At 49.0% G+C, this 21,115-nt stretch overlaps 1 protein-coding gene across 1 annotated transcript; it reads left to right on the top strand.

Annotated features, from left to right (window-relative positions):
* Positions 1-207: 207 nt before the first annotated feature.
* On the top strand, positions 208-19,509 carry NME9 (NME/NM23 family member 9). Its single transcript, XM_019803887.2, has 12 exons — positions 208-277; positions 711-747; positions 3,547-3,604; positions 7,037-7,140; positions 8,266-8,337; positions 10,024-10,140; positions 11,376-11,451; positions 13,730-13,812; positions 14,173-14,265; positions 15,221-15,375; positions 16,653-16,789; positions 18,838-19,509. The coding sequence occupies exons 2-12, from the start codon at positions 715-717 to the stop codon at positions 18,900-18,902; spliced, it is 993 nt and encodes a 330-aa protein (XP_019659446.1). The 5' UTR covers positions 208-277; positions 711-714; the 3' UTR covers positions 18,903-19,509.
* Positions 19,510-21,115: the final 1,606 nt, after the last annotated feature.

A 21,115-nucleotide genomic window follows, 5' to 3' on the forward strand; every position in this document is an offset into this window, starting at 1 on the left:
GGGCTGGAGGTGTGCAGGGCTTCGGGGATGAACTGTACGGTGCCTCAGCGCACCAGGTCTCTGCTTGGGGAATCCACACGCCCCAGACACTGACAAACGCATCAGCCAAGGAGAGCGTCCTTGCAGGACAATTCCGCTTGCGAGGGGGCGGGACTCCCTCCCGCCGTCCTGCGGGGCCCGCGATGGGCGTGGTTTACGTGTACGCATGTTTATTACCTGGACGACGAGGACCGCGCAGTGTTGTCCTGACGACCGTGGCTGGGTCTCTGCAGACTAGGTTGGAAACTCGCTGCACTTTGAGGACCCTATACCTGTGGAGAGATCGCAGTGGCTCAGTTTCCCAGGAATACATTGCAACAATAGGGATAACAGGGTTCATTGGCCTTTTCCTGCCCGAATTCCTGGGCAGGCGTTCCGATGCCTGAAGGGCTGCATCGCCGGGCTCCCCAACTCCATGCTAGGAAGGGGCTTTGCCGAAAACCGGCTATCGAGCCACGACCCTGCGGGGGGCAGGCTCCGCTTCCCCAGTGGGGTGTTCATTTTACATCAGGGCATGTATTTGCTGCTACTTAGTATTTACTTTAAAGGGACGGGGGCTTTGTCGGAAGGAGGCTCTGGGTTTGCTGGTGGTCTTCGCAGCGGTTTGTCTCCAGGCTGCTGTTGGAAACAGCCAGAGCCCGAAGTTAACAGGGCTTCTGTCTTCTTTGCAGAGCCATGGGCAGCAAGAAGAAGGACATTGCCCTGCAGGTAAGCCTCAAGGGGTGCTTGCTTCCAGCACTTGGGGGCAGGTCGGGGTTGACGAGGAGTGGAAAGCAATGTATAAAGGTGGTATTATTTGCCAGCAGGACATGCAGTGTTCTCAAATTTGAGTATTGTACCCTTCCATCTTAAAGCGAAAAAACCCCCAACAACAAACTTATCTCGACCCCCAAGTGACAATTTTTTTGTGCCCTTAAATATAAGCAAACATAAAATGGGGTATAAGTTCTTTATGCTTATAGTGCTTATGCAAACATAACCCAAACAGGAATTAAAATGAAACCAAAAATGCAAGAAAATCTGAACCAATACAATTCGATACTGATATATTTTTTGTTGAAATATAAATGCAGCTTGCTTCAAGAATATGATGTACGGTTCTTTTGAGTTTGGGCACGCATCTGTAACTACACTCACTCTGGAGACCCCGTTCTCCCACCCCTGCTCTTTGCAATCGTTTGCTTATTCAACAAATACGATGTTTTATGTGCTACACATTCGTTGTATGGAGTGCTTTACTTCATTTGCACCTGGAGCAAATGACTCTGTAAGCCAGCATCTGCTTTTATTCCTGGTGCCGAACAAAGAGTGCCTTTTTACAGCGTCTCATAGTCAGTTCAGCCCATCTGAATGCATGCTCAGGCCTGAGCATGGGCGTAGAGTGGAGTGCTCTTGAGACACCTGATTCCTCTTTCATTGTCCTCTGTGGCATGAGCACTTTACATGTAAATTTCCAAAGCCTAATGATTGAAAAAGGGAGAGATCAATGCCATTGTAAAGATAGCATGTACTAGGAGAGGGTGGGAAGGGCTTTGAACTGAAAGTCTGAAGACCTGATACAGTTCTTGACTCTTTGTCGACTCTTAAGACTTGAGATCAATCACATAACCTCTCTTGCTACAGCTTGCCCATCTGTGGAATGAGTGAACCATCCCCAAGGGCCCGCCAGCTTTGGTGCTCTAGCACTCTGGAGTTATGAAACTTTTCATGTGTCGACATTCTGTCTGTAAATAAATTCTAAGCACCTGGACCTATCACATATTGCTTTGTGAATGATTTCCTCAACCTCTCTGAGACTCCATATCCCTTATGCAAACAGCAAGGATAATACATAGCCTGCAAAGTTGTTGCAACGACACTGCTATAGATATTTCAAGGCTGGACTGATTGCTGTCTGTGTGGCTCTGTGTGGGGCTTTTTGTCCCATATGATTTTCTCTTCGTCTGTCTATGCCCCGTATCCCCTTTGGGGGTAATATTTTTTGGTGATTTCACAAAAATGTTATTCCCCAGAGCTCTGAATTCAATGTGTGCTCCAAGTAAGTACTCCTGCTTGCTGAGGGATGTGCATGGAGACACTTGTGTGAGCATTGCCTCTCTATCAGATTGGCTCCTTGAAAGCAGTGCTGTAGGGTTTGCCAGCCCAGGAACCCTTCCTCTCTTTGAGTAAAACTATTTCAGACTCCTTCTATGACTGAGACAGAAATCATAGGACATGAAGAGAGAGTCTGGCCAGAATGTGCCACATATTCGCCATTCACTCCTGACCAAACGTAGGGCTTAGTGAAGTCCAGACATTTTCCATACTCTCCTGCTCCTGCCCCATTCCTAGGCGCGAGAGTCTTCAAACGTTTGGAGTCCCGGCCCCACGGCTGGTGAGGCTTATCCCATGACAGGGGTGTACCACAGAGCGCTGCTGCTGACTGACAGCTGAGCCTCTGGAAGCGACTGTTATGAGAGAGGGTAGGGGTGGGGACTCTTCTGAACCCTCTGTCCCCTTCTTCAGGACTACCGTTGGGAGCCCGGGATAACGTTGGTCCAACTCTCTTAGATCACTCAAGGCATCAAGAGGAAGACTCTTCTGTTTTTTCTGTTTTTTCATAGAAACAAAAAGTGTGGAGATATGATTTCTTTAGAAAGAGATCTTCAGTAGAAGATTCGCAGATGTGACGTGTTTTCAGCCCTTTTAAAGGAAAAAAGATCTTAGCATACCTGTATTAAGAAGGAGTGATCACTGTCATGGTCTTTTGATTTCTATAGTTTTAGATTAGCCCCACCAAAACTTACTAACCACAAAGGGAAGGAGAATAATTTCACAGTGCAGAAGACTCACAGGCCACCTTAATCAAGTGATCCAAGCGGAACTCAACCATGACGGGCAGATCGAAATTGCATGTCACCTGACAGGATGCAACGAGAGAATGTTCTTCGGCTTCTCTGACCCTCCAACCAAACCACCCAATTCCAACCAACCCGAAGATGCACAGCCTGAATGGAATCAGGAAACATCAAACACCCAAACTGAGGGACATTCCACAAAACAACCCTCTCATAGTTGTCAAATAGATATGAATCTAGATAAATGTCAAAACTGGATTTGAGTGAGAACAAAAACTGCAAAAAATCTCTATAGTATGATATTTATGTACATTTTATGGACACAAAATAATTTTATATATATTTTTTTGGGACAAGCAACAAGAAAAAATTATTTTAAAAAATGAGATTTTTCTTAGGTTAGTGGTTATTCGTGGGGATGGAGGCAGGAGGAGATGGGATGAAAAAGGCAGATGGGGGAAAGAACACAGCTTGAGCTGTATTTGTACCTATTTCAGAGAGGGAGGGAGGAGGAGGAGGGAAGGGAAGAAAGGGGGGAAGGGGGGGGAGAGAGGAAGGGAAGGCGGTTCGTGAGAGGTAGGGAGGTAGGTAGGTATCTGGAGCAAATACATCAAATCCTTTCCCCATCCATGCCCTCAGTAACACAGCCTTTGTTCTTCTTTGGTCTTAGGTTAACATCAGCACCCAGGAGCTTTGGGAGGAAATGCTCAGTTCCAAAGGACTAACTGGTAATTTGAGATAAGTTTTTTTAGATCCAGCCTTTTCAAAAGTGCTAAAGGGCCTATCGAACCATGAAGAGAAAAGCTGCCATGAGCACCATTTCCCTATAATCCTGAGTTTCATAAATGAAGAACCAAGCCATTTCTGTGTGTGTGTGTGTGTGTGTATGTACACTACTTGCACATCTGTTGGTAAGTTCAGTTCAGGAAAGCAGTCAGTCCTCCTGGGTAACAGGGATCCCTTGTTCCAGAGCTGACTGTCGGACCCAAGGGTTGTTTGGTGTGAAGGAATGAAAATTTCTGACTACCTGAGGCATAAAGGGGAATGTATCAGAAGGAATAAGGGGATCTCTCGGAACTCAGGGGCTGGAAGGAGAGCCAGGCATCCCAAGGGGCTGGAACCAGGGACTGCATTGTCATTAGGATATAGCATAGCCACTGTCCCTTGGGCCTCCCCGTTCCTATCTTCTTGTATGTTATCTATTGCAACAATTTACTTAGTAGTTTTTTTTTTAATGAACATTTTTTTAAAGATTTTATTTATTTATTTGAGAGAGAGAGCACAGAGGGAGAGTTAGAGGGAGAAGCAGACTCCCTGCTGAGCAGAGAGGCTGATATGGGGCCGGATTCCAGGACCCCGAGATCATAACCTGAGCTAAAGGCAGACACTTAAGCAAATGAGCCACCCGGGTGCCCCCAAAATGAACATTTGTTATCCTACAGTTTCTGTGGGTCTGGAATCTAGGTGTTGCTTTGCCTCTGGTTTGGGGTGCCTCTGGTTTGGGGTGTCTCTGGTTTTGGGTCTCTCACCAGGGTGCAGTTAAGGAGTAAGACAGGCAATGTCAAAGCTCAACTAAAGAAAGTCCACTTTGCTTCTAAGCTCGGTCATGTGGCTCTGATAGATCTTAGAAGATCATTTCCAACTTCATTCATGTGGCTGTTGGCAGGACTCCGGGCCCTACTGGCTATTGGCTAGAGACATCAAGTTCTTGCTATCAATTTCTCCATAAGGCTACTTACAACTCAGTAACTTTCTGCCCCCAGAGGAGAGGGGAGAGAGGGGGAGGGAGAGACATATGCAAGTCAAAGTCTTTCTGTAATTGAATCTCAAAAGTGACATCCCATCACTTTGCCCTACTCTGTTTGTTAGAAGCTGGTCACTAGGTCTGGCCTGCACTCAAAGGCAGGGGGTTACATCCCAGGAGGCAGGACTCCCTGGAGGTATCTTAGAGGCTGCCTGCCACACCTGCCCCTACGGTTCCTTTCTCTTCTTCATTGACTGTGCATATCTGGGATCCCTTTCTCTCTCTGTATCCGCTCAGTTCTTCTCCCTATAAGTACACCTGCTTGGCCAGCTTGTGTCCGCTCTTATCTCTCCCTGGTGCCACACACACCGAGTGACTTCAGACTTCAAGGCCCCTACATTCTCCACCCCCATGACTCAGTTTATCTTTCTAGCCCCTTCACCCACTGTTCCCTGAGGTATGTCCTGAGCTCTGATCTGTTTCCTGAACATGCCACAAGTGTCCCCACTTCTTCACTTTTATCCATGTTGTCCCTGCTCCCTGGAATATCATGACTCCATCATAAGCTGGAGATGTTGCCCTCATTCCCAGGCCCAGCTCCAAAGCAGCAGGCTCCTTGCATGAAATCTTTCCAGAATCTGCATAGTCACAATGTCTGGGAGTCGCCTGGGCATTCGGGGTGGGACCCTGTCTCCCCCGTGCCCCCAACACACACCCAGCTTGGCGTGGCCTCTGTCTGGAGGAGCACTCATGGCTTTCCCCCTAAATTCTGAACACAGGGGCATTGTCTTTTTCATCTCCATCTCTGGCCAACTTGCCCAGGCCTGGGGCAGAGGGGGCACTAAATAAATGCTACTTGCATGGATCCGGCAGTATGGGGGCGTGGGAGTCTTGCCACATTCTACTACCTGAGGGATTACACAGCTTTTTTGATGGTGCGAGGTCTCAACTATTTTGTCTCCCTGTCTCATCTGTGCAACTGGAACTTGGCTCTAGGGCAAAACCACCATTACTTCTAGTTCTTTAACGGCAGTAAGAAAACTACCACCCCAGCATTTCTGGAGAATTTGCTGTGTCCCAGGCACTCCAGGTGATCATAACTGACATCTGCTGCGTGGGACTCTGTCAAGCCCTGCTCGAAGCTTGCCAGGGAATTGTGTCAGCTGCGGGCAGCAGGGGCTCGTCCTCCCCTTCTTACCGGGCAGTCTCAAGGAAGAGACACTCTTCCTTCTTTCTAGAACCAGCAGACATTTGCTTGCAAAGTCAACCACCATCTTGGAAGTCTTGCCTTCTGCTGGTTCACTTTCATCTGCCTTCAAATAGGCAAGCCTATTCCGATTTACACGTGCACGTGTGCACCCGTGCATGCACGCACACACACGCGCGTGCAGGCACATCTTTTCATTTTCTCTGCCATTTCTTTCCTTCCTCTTCTCTTTTAGTCAAACTCTTGATACACTTTCTCTCCAGCCCTGCTCTCTCCCCCATAACCTTGTGAAGCAGGCCTTTGCCCCACTAACCAACACTCCTGAATCCACGCATCGCTTCTTTCCCGGAGTGCTTGAAAGAGCACGCACTCAGACGGACCTGGGTTCAAAGCTAGGTTCCAGCACTTGAGAATTTAAGGGTTTTTTGGATTGTTGTTGTACCTTGGATTAGTTACTTCATGTCTTTGAGCTTCCCACAGTCTAGCACCAGCTGTGTCATCATGATGGGGCCGGGCACGTCCTGCGTGTACGTGGTACACGTGTTGGCTTAGTTTGCTTCATGATCTCACAGGCCCTGTGGCCTCGTGTGATCAGACGGGAGGGTTCCCTCACGCCCAGTCCTGGCACACTCCATAGACTGGGACCGATGAAGAAAAAAGTATCCAAGTTTCCATCTAGGTCTCCATGCTGTACACTTTTCAGGAGAACGGTGTTGATTTTATAAAGTAAATAAAACTCTCCTTTACCCAAAGCAAGTGGCTTTTAATCCATCAGGGGAAAATGTCAAAACTGCATTTATTATCAAAGCAGCTAAGAGTTGATTGTGTGCTGACAGGCCGCCTACCCTGACCTCTTTTAGAATAGATAATTTTAGTACAATTCAAATACTTACTGAGGGCCACTCTGTACCAGCCTGACCCTGAATGTAGCCTGAAAATTACTACAGGTTAAGGATCCATGTAAAGAAAACTGTTTTCTACCACACTTACTTCATTATGTTTAGAAGTCAGAACACTGAGTTCATAAGAATGAGGGGCGGCTGTGTCTCCATGCTCGCTCCTATTCCAAGGGGAAAATAAATCCCTTGAACCATTAAATAGCCCTGCAAACAGACGTGCACTGGAGTGGAGTTAGTTTGCAGGCATAAATTTCCCTGACGTGGTGAGTGCTGGTCCTCACTGAATGTTCCTGCTTCTGGTTCCACGCAGTTGTCGACGTCTATCAAGGCTGGTGTGGGCCCTGCAAGCCCATGGTGAGCCTCTTCCAGAAGATGAGGATTGAGGTTGGCCTAGACCTTCTGCACTTTGCACTAGTAAGCTTGTCTCTCAGCAGAATGTCACACGACATTGTAAAATAATTAAAAATTGAAAAGTGGGAACAGGAAGCATGTACAGATTTTCCCAGATCATTGAAAAGGCATCGGTTGTGGAATTCTGGGTCATCAGTCGTGATGCTTTATAGTTTCTCTGGAGATGAAGGTTCCACCTCACCCCCACTGCCTGACAGTCATTCCGAGCTCAGGTATCTCTTGACCCTGTGCACAGGGGAGGGGTGTGTGTCGCCCCACACGGGTGCTCCTTCTGGCTCACAGACACTGGGGACTCTGAAGTCTTACTTCCGCCCACAGAGTTCCAAGATTTTTATGCTCTGCTCCATCTTGGGGAACGTCCAGCCAATATTTACTTGGATTAATGTATGGACATGGGAATAAATTCCAGAGAAGTGCGCGAGAGACACTGGATGGGCTGCTCAGCTTAGAGGTTCCTGGGCGGAACACAGGGGCCAAGATACCTACACTGACCTCTCGAGGACTTCACCCTTTCTTCCTAGGGAGTCAGTTCTGACATTTCTGGAGAGAGTGTGTGGTGGAAATGCCTGCCCCTGGATGGGGCTTCTCAGACATGGAGGGCAGTGTGGGGACCGTCCCCCTGTGGTTGTCAGTCCTGGCAGCAGCAGGGTGTCAGAGCAGTAGCTGGCTGGGGAGCAGGAGAAATCCTTGCTTCCTCCTTGTTTATTCTTCAAAAAAGCACACTGTCAACAATTTTTACCAGTATGTTGACAGGAGAGTTATTCTGATGAAAAGACATTAGAGGGAAAGGCATGAGAGCCAGCCAGGGTGATCTCTGGGGAGGACAGTCACCGTGTGGATGTGCGTGCAGGGAAGGGTGTGTGTGTATGAGTGTGTCTGTGTATGGGGCGGGGTGTGTGTAAGAGGGATACGTGGGGGGGATAGGTGTGAGTATCTACACGTGGGGTATGTGTGTATAGAGAGGGTGTGAGGGTGTGTGTGTGTGTGTTTATGGGGTATATGGGGGGGGACACGTGCATGTACATATGAGGTGTGTGTCTTGTGTGTATTGTCCTGTGTGATTCTCGCACCATCATGCCCCTGCATCCCCGGCACCCCAAGAACCTCCTGACAGCTGGTTTTCTTTAGGCAGAAGCAGATTGTCTTGATGTCCTTGAAAAATACCGAGGGAAGTGCGAGCCGACCTTTCTGTTTTATGCAGTAAGTACATTTGCAGAACCACAACTATTGCAAAACATCAGGGTTCCGACAGAGGTGTCTGACTGAACGTCACCAAGAGGCTTCACTGATCCAAACGAGGGCTTGTTTCCTTCTGGACTGCATCTGTTATTTGGGGTAAGGAGAGGCATACTAAGTCATGGTAATGCAGGTCCCTGCCTAGGACAGTGGCACGGCTCCCTGGCGGGGAGGCCCAGGATGACACAGCTCCCGACGGTCACGCTGGGCTCGGCAGCCTTCCTGACTGGTGGTCCACGGGAAAAAAATGGGAGTCACTCAAATGTGTCTGCTTCTTCTGGCTCATGGGCACTCTTGACTGATGTTTCACAGAGCACAGGGTTTCCAGACTTCTGTCCTCCACCCCATAGAGGGAAGCTTTCAGCACACACACTCTACTGGGGTAGACAAGCTCCGCGTTCATTTTTATTTAATCATAAGATGTGAAGATACATTTACAGAAATTCAGAAATGAAAGGGACTATTGAGGAAAGCCAAGTAGTTCCGTGTTTTGAAAGGTAATTTGGATGTCTTTGGGTGTGACTTCCATGCTCTGGCCCCATGCCCTCAGGGCCCAGTGCCTCACACCTGGCTTCCTAGCTTAGGTCACCTGCCAGGCCCTGAAGGCAAGCAACGGATATGCTGCTCCTGACTGCAGCCTCCTTCTCATACAGTCAGGGGAAACTGAGGCCTACCCACCCATATCTCCTGACAGCCAGGCCGGGGTTGTTCACTTTGGAAACCTTCGGGCTTCTGCCCTCAGCACTGCAAGTATCACAAATTGGAGGCTTATGGCAAACATGGTTTGGGTGTTGATTCTTGATGGAAGACCGGAGTTCGATGCCGAAACATGGGTGAGGACAGATGGAGAAGTGGGAAGGAGCCAGAGTGACAGTGGACCATAGGTGCAGAAATGCGATCGCTGTCACAAGGGTTTGCTCGCTGAGCCTGTAGTGATGATGCCATAAATCGTACTCAAGGGTGTGGGAGCAGGTGCCAAGGCAGCAGCCTCCGTCACAGCCTCTCACCCTCTGGGGGGCCCCTGCGGGGCAGGGATAAAAATGGGGGGGCCCACTCTCCACGAACCTCTGTGAGTAATGTGCAGACTGACTGCTGAAAAGGTTAAAGCAGGAGACTCAGTCGCCCCAAACACCAGCTCCACTGAGACGTCTCCTCTGACCGCCCCGGATGGAGCTGGGAATCCATTCTTACCCGTAATGCCAAGCGTCCTGTACGTTCCTCTCTTAAAGTGATGATCTCATTCTATGGTAATTGTTTCTTTGATCTGATCACCTCTCTCCTGCGTGATTCCCGTTCATTGAAGCAGGCAACTATGGCTTTTCCCGTTGACTGTTCACATTCTTTGCCTCTGTCTTGGTGCTTGGCAGAGTAAGTTCTCAATAGGTATTTGTCGAGTGGACGAGCCCCGTCTAGGCCACACTTAGTCACTCACAACCTCGCTGCCCCGCTCCTCTCTTAACTAACTCCGTTTCCCTGAAGGGAGTTTTGAAAGGAGAGGCATGGGGTAGAAGGCAGAGAAGTGGATGGAGGCTTCAATCTTGGGCACACGCCTAAGCAAAGCTCTTGGACACTCGCTGTCTGTTGAAAGAGATGAAGATATGTTAAGAAGAGTTCGAGCAGTTTGGGTAGTGCGTGTGTTCTGTGTGCTAGGGTGGAGAACTGGTGGCGGTGGTGAGGGGAGCTAACGCCCCGCTGCTGCAGAAAACCATCCGAGAGCAGCTGGAGGCTGAAAAGAAGGTGCTGGCCGAAGGCTGTGAGCGGCAAGTGGTAAGGATGCTTCCACCAGCGGCACACGCAGTGTCTCCTGTCCCACTGATTTTCCTGGAGCGCTCAGTGGCAAGTGCCATTAAATGCCCACCCTGAGGTCCCCGAGGGCTCAGAGGGAGGCAGTGACCACTAGGACATACGTGCATTTTATTTTGTTAAAGATTTTATTTATTTATTTGACAGCACAAGCAGGGGGAGCAGCAGGCTCCCCCTGAGCAGGGAGCCCGACGCGGGGCTCGATCCCAGGACCCTGGGATTGTGACCTGAGCCGAAGGCATCCCCACACATGCATTTTAAAAACTTCTTTTAAAAAGTCGTCCCCTTCATCCAGAGCACTTGAACTTCTTTTATCCGTTTCCTGTTCATCCCCCACTTCAATTCTTAACAGGGATTTCTGGAACCCTGACAATGAGTTCAGAAATGATAATAGAGTTATGGGGCAGAGTAGTGGGCAGAAGTCAGCCTCACGGTGAGCTCTCTCCTGGTGACCTGCCCTCGCCTCCCGTTCCTGAAAGTTTTACTTGTGATCCCGGAGGGCTCGTTTAATTTAGAAATTAAGCTCTGTCATTCACACAAGCAATGGATCAGCATAGCTTGTGATTTGATAAATTATTTCCGTGACACAATAGACTACAAGTTCCTCACAAAAATTTGGCTGCCATCGAACACTGACACCACCTCAGATAGAGAGAAGCATTTCCTGGTGCTTTGAGCTTCCGTCCAAAGAGCCTTAGCGTTCAGTGTGCATTGTTCAAGTTTTTGTATTCAATTCCAAATAGCAAAGCCCTGTTTTTATAGAATGGGGTAGAATCAATCCTATTTTTCTCCAAAAATCACAAGTGCTTGTGCTCCCTCCAGGGGAGATGATGTCTGTCTTCACGACTAACCTGCATAGGGGAGCCAGTTGCTAAGTATCTCCTTGTATGTCACTTCTTCCTTTGTCTTCTGGCTGACTCCCTACATCATGTTTTCTACTTGATGCTTCTGGAAATGGGCCGAATCTAAACCGTAAAGTCAGCATGGATTTCCTTGTCTTCGAACACCCTCACCCCCACTGTCATCCGGCTTCTAAAAAGGGTCTTGTAAAGTTCCCAAGGCTGATGTGCTTGACCCCCTTTCCATGGCTCTGCATTTCAGGCCTTTGCCTTTTTTTGGCTTCTGTCAGTGTCTGGAGGTCTTTGTGGTAATTTTAATTAGCTAACTACTTTCTGCTAATGACCAATTTGTTGCTCTAGATTAGAGACGAGGCTCTGTCTGAGGAGGACGGATGCCTCTCCCATGACAAGGACAATGGTGAAGAGGAGGACGTGGGTGAGTAGGGAACCACTAAGCAAGGCAAAAAGGCAAAGCGTGTGAGTAATCAATGATTTGGGCAATCTGGACTCTGGAAGATTAACCATGCAGCATTCTGTTTCCAATCACCTGACTTCAAACATACTGTGTCAAAGCTCCCTTCCGCCCTTTCTTGGCATCGTAGGTCACTTTCACAGCTTTCTGATCACGCTCAAGTATAACAAGTACGACTAACGAGGCAATTACCTGCATCAGGAAAAGCCCTACTTAATAAAAAGGAAGGTAGAATTTCAAGTAATGATGCTGGTGTTTCCTGGGTCTTCATTTGAGCTAAAGAGCTCATTTCTTGTTTTCACCTTTTCCTGAAGGGTCCAAAAGTCAGGAGTCCTGGGCATCACAGATCTTCCTGAACCTTAACTATCAGAAGAGCAACCTGACCTGACGTGGGGAAGCCAGAAGTTAGAAGGGCCCTTGTTGGGAAGGTGGCTTGTGACAGTGACTGAGACGCCAGGGGAAACCAGCATTAAGTTCAGGAGCTGAGCTGGAAGGAGAAGGAAGATTTTTATTATTGCGTGAAGCAGAAAGGCTGTGTGTGGATAGTGAGGGCTGTTTGAGCTGGACTCTAACAAGAAAAGAGGCACAGTTCAGGAGAGCAAAAAAACTTCAAGTGTGAAAAAAATCAGTGTTTAGGCTTCCATAGCAAACAGATGTTACCTCCTTTTTTTGGATGATCTCCTCTTCCCTCCCTCATTATCTCCTCTCAAATCAAGTCTCTTCACCTAGAAAATAACATAAAAGCCTGCCCTTGCCCTTAGCCTTCCTCTCCTCCACGCCTAAGCTCCCTGAGCTCCCATACTCCTTAGGCCACCCCTCACCTTTGGCCCCTGCCCGACCTGATTCTGTGCCAGCTTCTCGCTGGTGCTCATGGGGGACCACTGACTTTCTAGGTGCCAAATCCAACACACGGTGTCCAGTCATATCCTACAGCCCCCCTTGGAGGACCTGGATGATGTCCACAGTGTCTTCCTTCTCCAAACCCTCGTCTCTTTTGGTTTCTGAGATGTCATGACCTTTCTCATTTTCCTTCTACGTCTCTGGCCTCTCTGCAGCCTCCCCTTCACTGGCCTGTTCTCGTTTGTTCCCCTTTCAAGGTGGAATTCTCTGGGCCCCGATCTGGCCTCTTGTCTTCTCACCCTGTACCTCTAAAGGATGTCATTAATGGGTCAGTGTATAAGGGATTTCATTGTAAGAGTTCCTTGAAGTCTAAGTGTTCATGGGATGTTAGAAATAATACTCACATAAAAATGGATAGATTTGTTGCTAAAAAGATTCACATTTTTGTAGTTTACATGTTTCTGAGATTTTCAGAGTAGGGAGCTCTCCTCAAATGCGGATGTTGTCGTGTTTCATTGCCGCACAACTGATATAAAGGTTGAGAACAGAAAATAGGCTATGGGGGGATACAGAGCCTGTGGAGAGTGTAGGAAGCTCACCAAGGCCAAGCTGATACAAACAGGAGTATAGTAGCGATGGGCTGATGACTGGACACTGGGTCCCCTACAGGCCTGAGCAGGGACTATAACCACATGCCACCTCCATCAACACCACAGCTGACTGGACCTATGGACACTGACCAAAGCACAGCCATCAGGATACTGTTCAGGGAGCTATGACTGGTACCTTGGCTCCAAAGCCAATCTGGTCTTCTCTCAGGAGAATTTGCGTTGACAGAGAAGACGGTCCTTGCAGTTTGGTAGAATGTGCTGGTGCTGAAAACTCACACAGACTCAGGCCCTGGGGCAGTCATTACCGCCCATATGCCACAAAACGTAAAAAGCAGCACTGGCGAAGGAGCCCGTGGTGTGAGAGGAGAACACAGTAGACAGCAGTTAGGGGCTCAGGATCAGGGGAGGAGACAGGAAGGCACAAGAGAGGCCAGGCCCGTGTTTCCTCTGCTCCAGCTCTCCCCTACTCCCAGCCGACTCTTTCAGTTGTTGCTGGGGTTCTGCTCCTAGTTGTCTCTGATCTCCTCCCTGCTCTCCCTTCCTTTCCTCCCTTCCCACCCAGGTTCACGTCCCTTGCCTGTCTCCATCCCCTGTAGCCAGGTTGAGGGTGAGGTCTGCAGCCAGACCTGTGCCTCCACTAGAGTCCAAGTGTGTGGGGGCACAGCCGGGAGCCAGCAGGGGGGCCCCGGGAGCTGTGTGCAGAGCCTACGTGGTCCCTGTAGATGGCCCCCTGAGAACCTCATGGTGCTGTGAGCCCAGCGCTTGACGCCAGCGTCCTCCACTTCTTGCAGCTTCATCAGGGAAGACCTGCACGTTGGCCATCATTAAGCCAGATGCAGTGGTCCACGGAAAGACTGATGAGATTATTATGAAGGTAAGAGAGACCACAGACCACGCTTCCCGGACAGACTGCCCTCATGTGTCCTCTGGTGGAAAAGCAGGGGCGGGGCATTGAGTAACAGTGTGCTAGTGAGAAAAGGAGGTTTCTGAGGAGCTCCATCAAAATTCCAGTTAAGGCAATGGAATCTTTTAAATCCATTTGGAACAGATACGTTGAGGATGAGGGTCTCCGCTGCTTTTAGTGTTACCTTTCCCAGTATCTTTAACTTTCAGCACATTTGAATGTGAATTTGGGCTTGATTTACCCTTTCACGATATACGCATGTTTTACAGATCCACGAGAATGTGAATTTGGGCTTGATTTACCCTTTCACGATATACGCATGTTTTACAGATCCACGAAGCTGGTTTTGACATTTTAGCAAATGAAGAGAGAACCATGACAGAGGCAGAAATGCGACTTTTCTATCAACACAAAGCTGGAGAGGTCAGCTCATCTTCCACACATCCAACACACTCTCATTTCTTTCTCTTTCTCCAACATTATGTTTATAGATTGATGTTAGTTTGGGAGAAAATAAAGTATTACGAAGAACAAGAATCTGAACAGCAAGAAGGCCGTGAATTTGCTCTCAGCATAGTGATTATAGTCTGTATCAGGTAAAAAGTTCTTTGGTTGCAAGGAAGAGATTTTGATTCCAACTTCAGTAATGACATAGAGAATTAATTGTAAGGATACTCCATAACTCCCAGAACTGAAGAAGAGAGCTGAAGTTGTTGAACAGGAAGGCATTGGGAGAAGGACCAAGACAGTTGCAGGGATCTTAGGTGCAGAATCCCATGAACGGTCACTCTTGGTGCTGCTATTGGACAACTCAGATTCAATCACTTTCCACTTGCTTCTGCTTCTGACTCCCCTACTTGGGATGGAAGCCTAGTGGACCTAGCTTGGTCATAGCCCTACCTCTCAGGTGAGGTGTGTGTGTTTGGGGGGCGGGGGGAGAGGCATCATGGTTGTCAGCCAGACTAGGCCAAGTGAAACGGGGAAGGGCAGCTCCCCAAAGGAAAATCAGAGTACTGCTACTTGAAGCAGTGGGAAGGGTTGCAAGGCATCGCAAAAAATAAGTCTTAGCTACATCGCACCCCATGGTCATCTGGCATCCACGTGATTTCCACATGTGTCCCTGCCTAGCTTGTTACAGTCTCTCATTCAACCCCAAACAAGTCAACTCAAAGTCTCACTTTCCTGCTTTTGCCTTTATCTGGGTTCTCTGGGTGTGGCTGGTCATTACCACCCCCCTCCCTTGGCCCTCATGGGCATGCTGGCCAGTGTCAAGGCTACTCACTCACCCCCTCCCTTCCTGTGGACGTGATGGGCCCGCTGACCCACTACAGGCCCCAGGACCCCTGCCCTGGGTCACTGTTTCCTCTCCCTGTGCTAGGAGGCATTTGAGAAGCTGGTATATCACATGTGCAGTGGACCAAGCCACCTCCTGATACTCACCAGGCCTGAGGGCACTGAGGACGTGATCGCTTCCTGGCGAATGCTCATGGGGCCCTGTGACCCTGATGTGGCAAGGAGGGAGCAGCCTGACAGGTGATGTCACCAGCTGGGGACTTTTCATTTATCTCAAAACCTGCATCCAAGGAAGCCAAGAGCCCTGCTCTATATTCAGCCTGAATCTATCTATATATATATAGATAGATTTGGAGAGACCCTGACCTCTTTGCTCTCTATTTAAGGAGACTCTGCTATCTTCACCCTCTGATCCAATCCCACAGTTAGAGGTTTCCATAGTATGGTCCCAGACACACATGCAACTCATCCAGGAAATTCGGATTGCAGAGCCCCACCAAAATCTGCCAAGTCAGAGACTCTGGGCAGGGCCTAGGGATCTGCATTGCAGACTAAACCCTCTTCACCCTCCTCCCTACCCAGGGTGTTCTGAGGCTCCCTAGAGTCTGAGCACCCGGTTCTGCAATCTGCACTAGGCTGCCTTGGCCCTGTATTTAGCCTGGCATCGCCAATGCCAAATCCACTGTGTCTAACCTTTGAAGTGAAAGAGCCCCAGCCACCAGGAAAGAAATGAGCAAGAGACTGAGTAACTGCAGTTGTAGGGGCCAGAACATTCATGTGTGGGACTGGTAAGACAGCCCAGGGTTCATATCCTAGGTTACCCCATACTCGAGTAAGTTGTTTCTCTGAGCCTCGGTTCTCTCATCTGTAAAATGGGGTTATGACACCTATCCTGGGAGGCCACAGAATGTTGTTAAGAGCACTTCTTAGGGCCATCCATTAATCCCTCTTTGCCTCAATTCCTTCACCTGAAAAATGGGTATTACTATGCCTCAGACATTGATGTGAGGATTAAAGGTGCCTCTGTATGTGTGTGTGTGTATATATGTATATGAAGCACTTGGAACAGTGCTTGACACAGAGGAAGCCCTAGCAATATTAGTATTATCTTATGGGGTTACTGAGGAATTAACGACGCACACCTATATCAAGCTCTCGGCAGGGTGCTAGTCCCTGGTAGTGATATCAACAAAAACCGCAGCTCCCGAGCTTGCACCATGACTCACGCATATTTAAACTGAGAATCATGCCGGAGTGTCCTTCACAGGGCTGTGGCACAAGTGAAACGGGATCATGTATGTGAAGTACCTGGCAACGTGCCCAGAACACCATCATGATGGAATAGATGTCAGCTACTATCCCTACTGTTGTTCTTGGCATTTCCAACGGAGAGAAAGCCGTTTCACAGAAACGCGGGGTGCTAACTGGTTGGTTGCTGGTGCCCATGTTGTCAGAGAGCAAAATGTTTCTTTTCAAATGAAACAATTGTTTCCCGTGCATTTTGCCAATGTTCGCAGTCTCCGCGCTCAGTTCGGCACAGAAATGCCCTTTAACGCAGTCCACGGAAGCCAGGACAGAGACGCCGCCAGCCGAGAACTGGCATTGCTCTTCCCCACGTTTAAGTTTTCAGACGAAGTTCTGGAAGCCTCTCTGGGTAAGTCATCAAGGCAGTTTTGGTCTTTATTAAATCTGCCGTGAGTATTTGGGGGGGGGTTAATAATAACTATGTGGTAACCGAGTCTTCAATCTAGTAAGGTCCTATTTGAAAAAGAGGGGCCGTTACATAACTTTAGTAGCAGTCCCGATCAGTTCTGTGTTTTTACAGAGTAATGATGTTGCTTTTTAATACTTCATTGCATTTTTTTTGCTGCATTCTTACTTTGGAATCCTATTTTCATTGTAAAGTCACTTTGCATTTTCTTGTGGAAACCACTGGGAAAATGTAACTAGCTTTCTAGAACCCTGATTCAAAGCCAGTTAGAGGCCAGATGTCACTTCCTCACTTCCTCTGTGCTTCACACACCCCATGCCAGGCCCTTGGTGGGGTTGCTGGGCAGTGGAGCACTATACAAAAGGGCCCTGAGCCTGCTGTGACTCTTGTATCCCTCAGCCCCCACATTTTGGGAAAAGCGCACTTGGTCCTCTCCACCTCCAAATCTGAGTGAGAAACCCAAGGGGTCTCGAGTGCATGTGACTTACCCCACTCCACAAGGAGAACTAGGTCTGGCCCATGACGCTCCTGCTGCCGAGTTGGGTGTCCGGGGTCTGAGCCTGAGGTGAGGTGGGAGGGGCCAGAGGTGAGTATCCTGGGAAAAGCAAAGGATGTGAGGGTGGGATTCCTGGCAGAAGGCTGCATGTAGATCTGAAATGCTAACAACATACTTGGGCACAAATGTTCGGGTTTTAACCAATATATTTACCTACATGTTTGATAGGTTCACAGTCTCCTCGAGATCTGAATCCAGCTGAGTAAGGATGGGTAGTCTGAGGGCAACGGAAGATGGGACAGGAGCTGGCCCACGCTGGCCCTCATTTCATCCTTGTGGCTGCTTGCTGCCAGCCGAGGGGTGTAGAGTAGGGAGATCATGGGCAGCATGGCTTTATAGGTATCAGGGACCCAGGCTGACACACGCAAGCGCGTGCTGTGGTTCTTCAAAGCCATTCCCCTGCTGGGAGGAAGTCTCACTCTGGTGACGAGGGCCAGCTTTCCTCTAGGACCTGCCCTCAGACAATGCCCAGTATGTGTGTCCTTACGTGTCCAGGGTCATGGCGCATCTTCATCCTTTTGTGGGGGGCGATTGGAAACAAGTAGTATAAGTCGGGGCCAAGCCTGAAGAAGGAGGAGAGTGGCCTGGCTGGGGAATACTCATCAGTGCTATTGAGGAGAGTGCTGGGAGATGAGAGCCTGACTTTTGAGCAAAGGGGACAGTTCCGCCGGGGTATGAGCTCAGACGCATCCCAGGAATAAATGCCCAGCCCCCTGCGGGCACGGTTCTGAAGCAGCCTGGTTGGGCTGCTGACGTGCTGCTCATTTGTTGGATGTGTCATGCCTCCTCAGTTGTCAGGAGCATGGTATGCTTCCCACTTACCCATCACTTTCTCTGCTAAGGGTCAGGGGTCAAGGGCACTGGAGACAAGACTATCCTGGGTTTGAATCCTGGCTCCGCTAGTTCTCAGCTGAATAGCCTCAGGAAAGTTACTTACCTCTCTGGGCCCCAGTTTCCTCACCTGTGAAACGGAGGTAATGACAGACCCATTATTAGCCCCATAATATCTCCACAGTAGTGATCTTCCTTACCAGGCTGTTGTGAAGACGGAAGGAGACAAAGGATATTGAAGTTCTTAGCCTGGGGCCTGACATATTTTAAGTCCTCAACAAATTATTCATTCTCCTAATTTTTTTTAAAGGTTTAAGTAATCTGCACACCCAACATGGGGCTCGAACTCACAACCCCAAGATTGGGTCTCATGCTCCATCAACCGAGCCAGCCAGGTGCCCCTCATCCTCCTAATTTTTTATTCCTGGTTCTGAACACACGTCTTAGGATCTTTCTCTGCTGTCCCTTCCACCCTGACCCCTCACTTCATTGTCTGTGATGCAGTCAGAGCCCTTTTCCTGCTTCTTTGTGGATGGTGAGTGGGACAGAGGATGGGCACAGGGCTACGTTTCAGAAGTCCTGTAGAACATCTGTCTTCCCACAGGTCATGGGGCTGAAGGAGCGGTGGGCCCCACTGAGGCATGTCGCTTTGCTGAGGACATGGACTGAGAGAGAGGCTGGGCTGCTCTTCCGGAGCATGTGACCAGGGGCAAGGACACGAGATGGAATGTCAGTGCACTTGAATCAGCTGCACATAGGAAAGCTCCAGAATTGGAACTTACTCTTTTCAGCACCAACACTTTTTTGGTTTAGCTATGTCTCATGAACAATAAAAATAGTATCTACTTTCTTGCCTTATTAAACAGTATATAGAACATATAGGTTTTTTGTTTTTGTTTTTTGCTACCTCTGGGATTTTATAAAATAAATGGACATCTGTTATTATACCCTGGTGTGATATGGTGTCATCTCAGGGGATACTGAGTTACATAGGACAATGTTTCCCCAATAATAAATCTATTTTATGGATTAAACAAGTTTAGAGTTCAAGTTAGTAACTATGAACTTGAAAACAGTGCAAAAAGATTGGCTATAACACTTCCAGGCATATGGAAGTGGAGGCAGATAGAAATTGGCTTTGATCTTCCTGCTGCCGACCCAGTCACGGGAGCAGTCCTGCAATGCTGCCCAGTTGACCACCTGAGGTTCTCCATGAATCAGGTCATGTTCATAAAGAAATGTTTGGGAGTTACACTGGAACCAGGGTTCATCTGATTTTCTTGACGCTCCCTTCCCCCCCTTTCTTTGGTTTCTGATTCTGGCTACTGCTTAAAGTCTAAGAGCTCCCAGTGAAGCCAAGTTGCCTCCAGCTTTTGCTCAGTCATCTGGTTGAGCCATCCTTCCATGGCTGTGTCCTTAGGGTGGAATCCCAGGAGGTTTTCAGTAACTATTATTACCCCTGTGAATATTAACATGGATAGCAATTCCCTCCTGCTAGTTTGCTCCTTGGTCTATTTGAAAATTCACTAAGCCCAGGCATCCACTTTCCTCTCTGAGGAAAAGGCTGGGTTCTACTCCCCAAGGCAAATGTTAGCGATTTCCTTTCATTTGCTGGTTTTCTCCAGAAGACTCTGCTTACGACTTGACATTCTTTAAATGCGCAGTTAGCTCCCAGAAGACAGCTCTTCACGGGTGCACTACTCTTTTTGCCAGTGCTATGCTGGCGCTGGGGACGGAAGGAGGAGTCAGGCTGTGTGAAGAGGGGAGCAAGGCCTGTGACGCTGGATGGGTGGCTGCATTCCCCACGACTTTTTGTCACCTTTAGATGCAAACATGCATGCCCGTTGTGTTCAGCGCCATCTGTACTGACCTCCATGTGAAACAATGTCTTCAGAGGGTCCCTCCCTGACAGGATGTCAGGAAAAATTGAATCTACTGTTCCAGACCTCCAGATACTCAGCCCGTCATGGGGCTGCACTCTTTCCTTTGAGTGGGCTCAAGAGGGGGATCCAATGCCTCGGAGGAGCATTAGAACACTGCACCTGGTCTTCTACACGCACCGGTGTCGCGCGGCTCTGAATGAGCTACTTGGGGGTGCACCCAGCTGACCACTAATCTCCCCGGAAGCTGGGAAGCCAAGGATCTTCCATCACTGGAGAGATGAGAAATGGTGTGACCAAGGCCTCTGAAAGCAGTGGGGGGAGAGGAAGAGTAGTTGGGGGAACTGAGACTGTAGGGGTGATGCGTGTTGCTATCTGTGATGACCTTTAAGCCTCGCCAGGAAGTAGCTGGGAGTGGTGGGGTTGGGAGAAGGGAAGGCAGCAGGGGCAGTAGAGGGGGAGGAGTGGTGACACACTCTTTCCATCGGTAACTGGGTAGAGCATTTCTTTTCTCAGAGTCTGGAAGGTTCAAAGCAGAAGGTATAGGGGTGAGAGGAAGGGGGGTTGTTGGAGGAGAAAAGCCTTATGAGAGTGGCTAAAATGTCAGCTGACTCTGAGGATGGAACTCCTTGGCAGAGACCCTGGGCCTGGCTTCCCACAATGGAAGCAAACCAGGGGGCGCAGGATGACTACAGTTTTGGGCATTAAGGCCTCTCAGCTCCTGGGTGTGAATGCCTGATATGGCAGAGGGCAGGCCCTGCTGCATGAAATAAAGAGGGTGGTTCCTTTCTAAGGACTGGCTCTGGCTCTCCACTCAGCGGGAGGGCTGACTGCCCAGCAGAGCCAAGGCCAGGAGTCAGGGGCTGCATAGAGGGAGGAAAGGTGGCTACATAGGTCACGGTGTGGCCCTTGAGGCAGGGGTTTCCAGTGTTCCCAGGTTGTAAACCAAAACTACCCTCATGCTGGAAACAGACACATGCCTCTCTGTCCAGCAATCAGGAG

Source organism: Ailuropoda melanoleuca, chromosome 6 (assembly GCF_002007445.2).
Source record: "Ailuropoda melanoleuca isolate Jingjing chromosome 6, ASM200744v2, whole genome shotgun sequence".
NCBI classification, from domain to species: domain Eukaryota; kingdom Metazoa; phylum Chordata; class Mammalia; order Carnivora; family Ursidae; genus Ailuropoda; species Ailuropoda melanoleuca.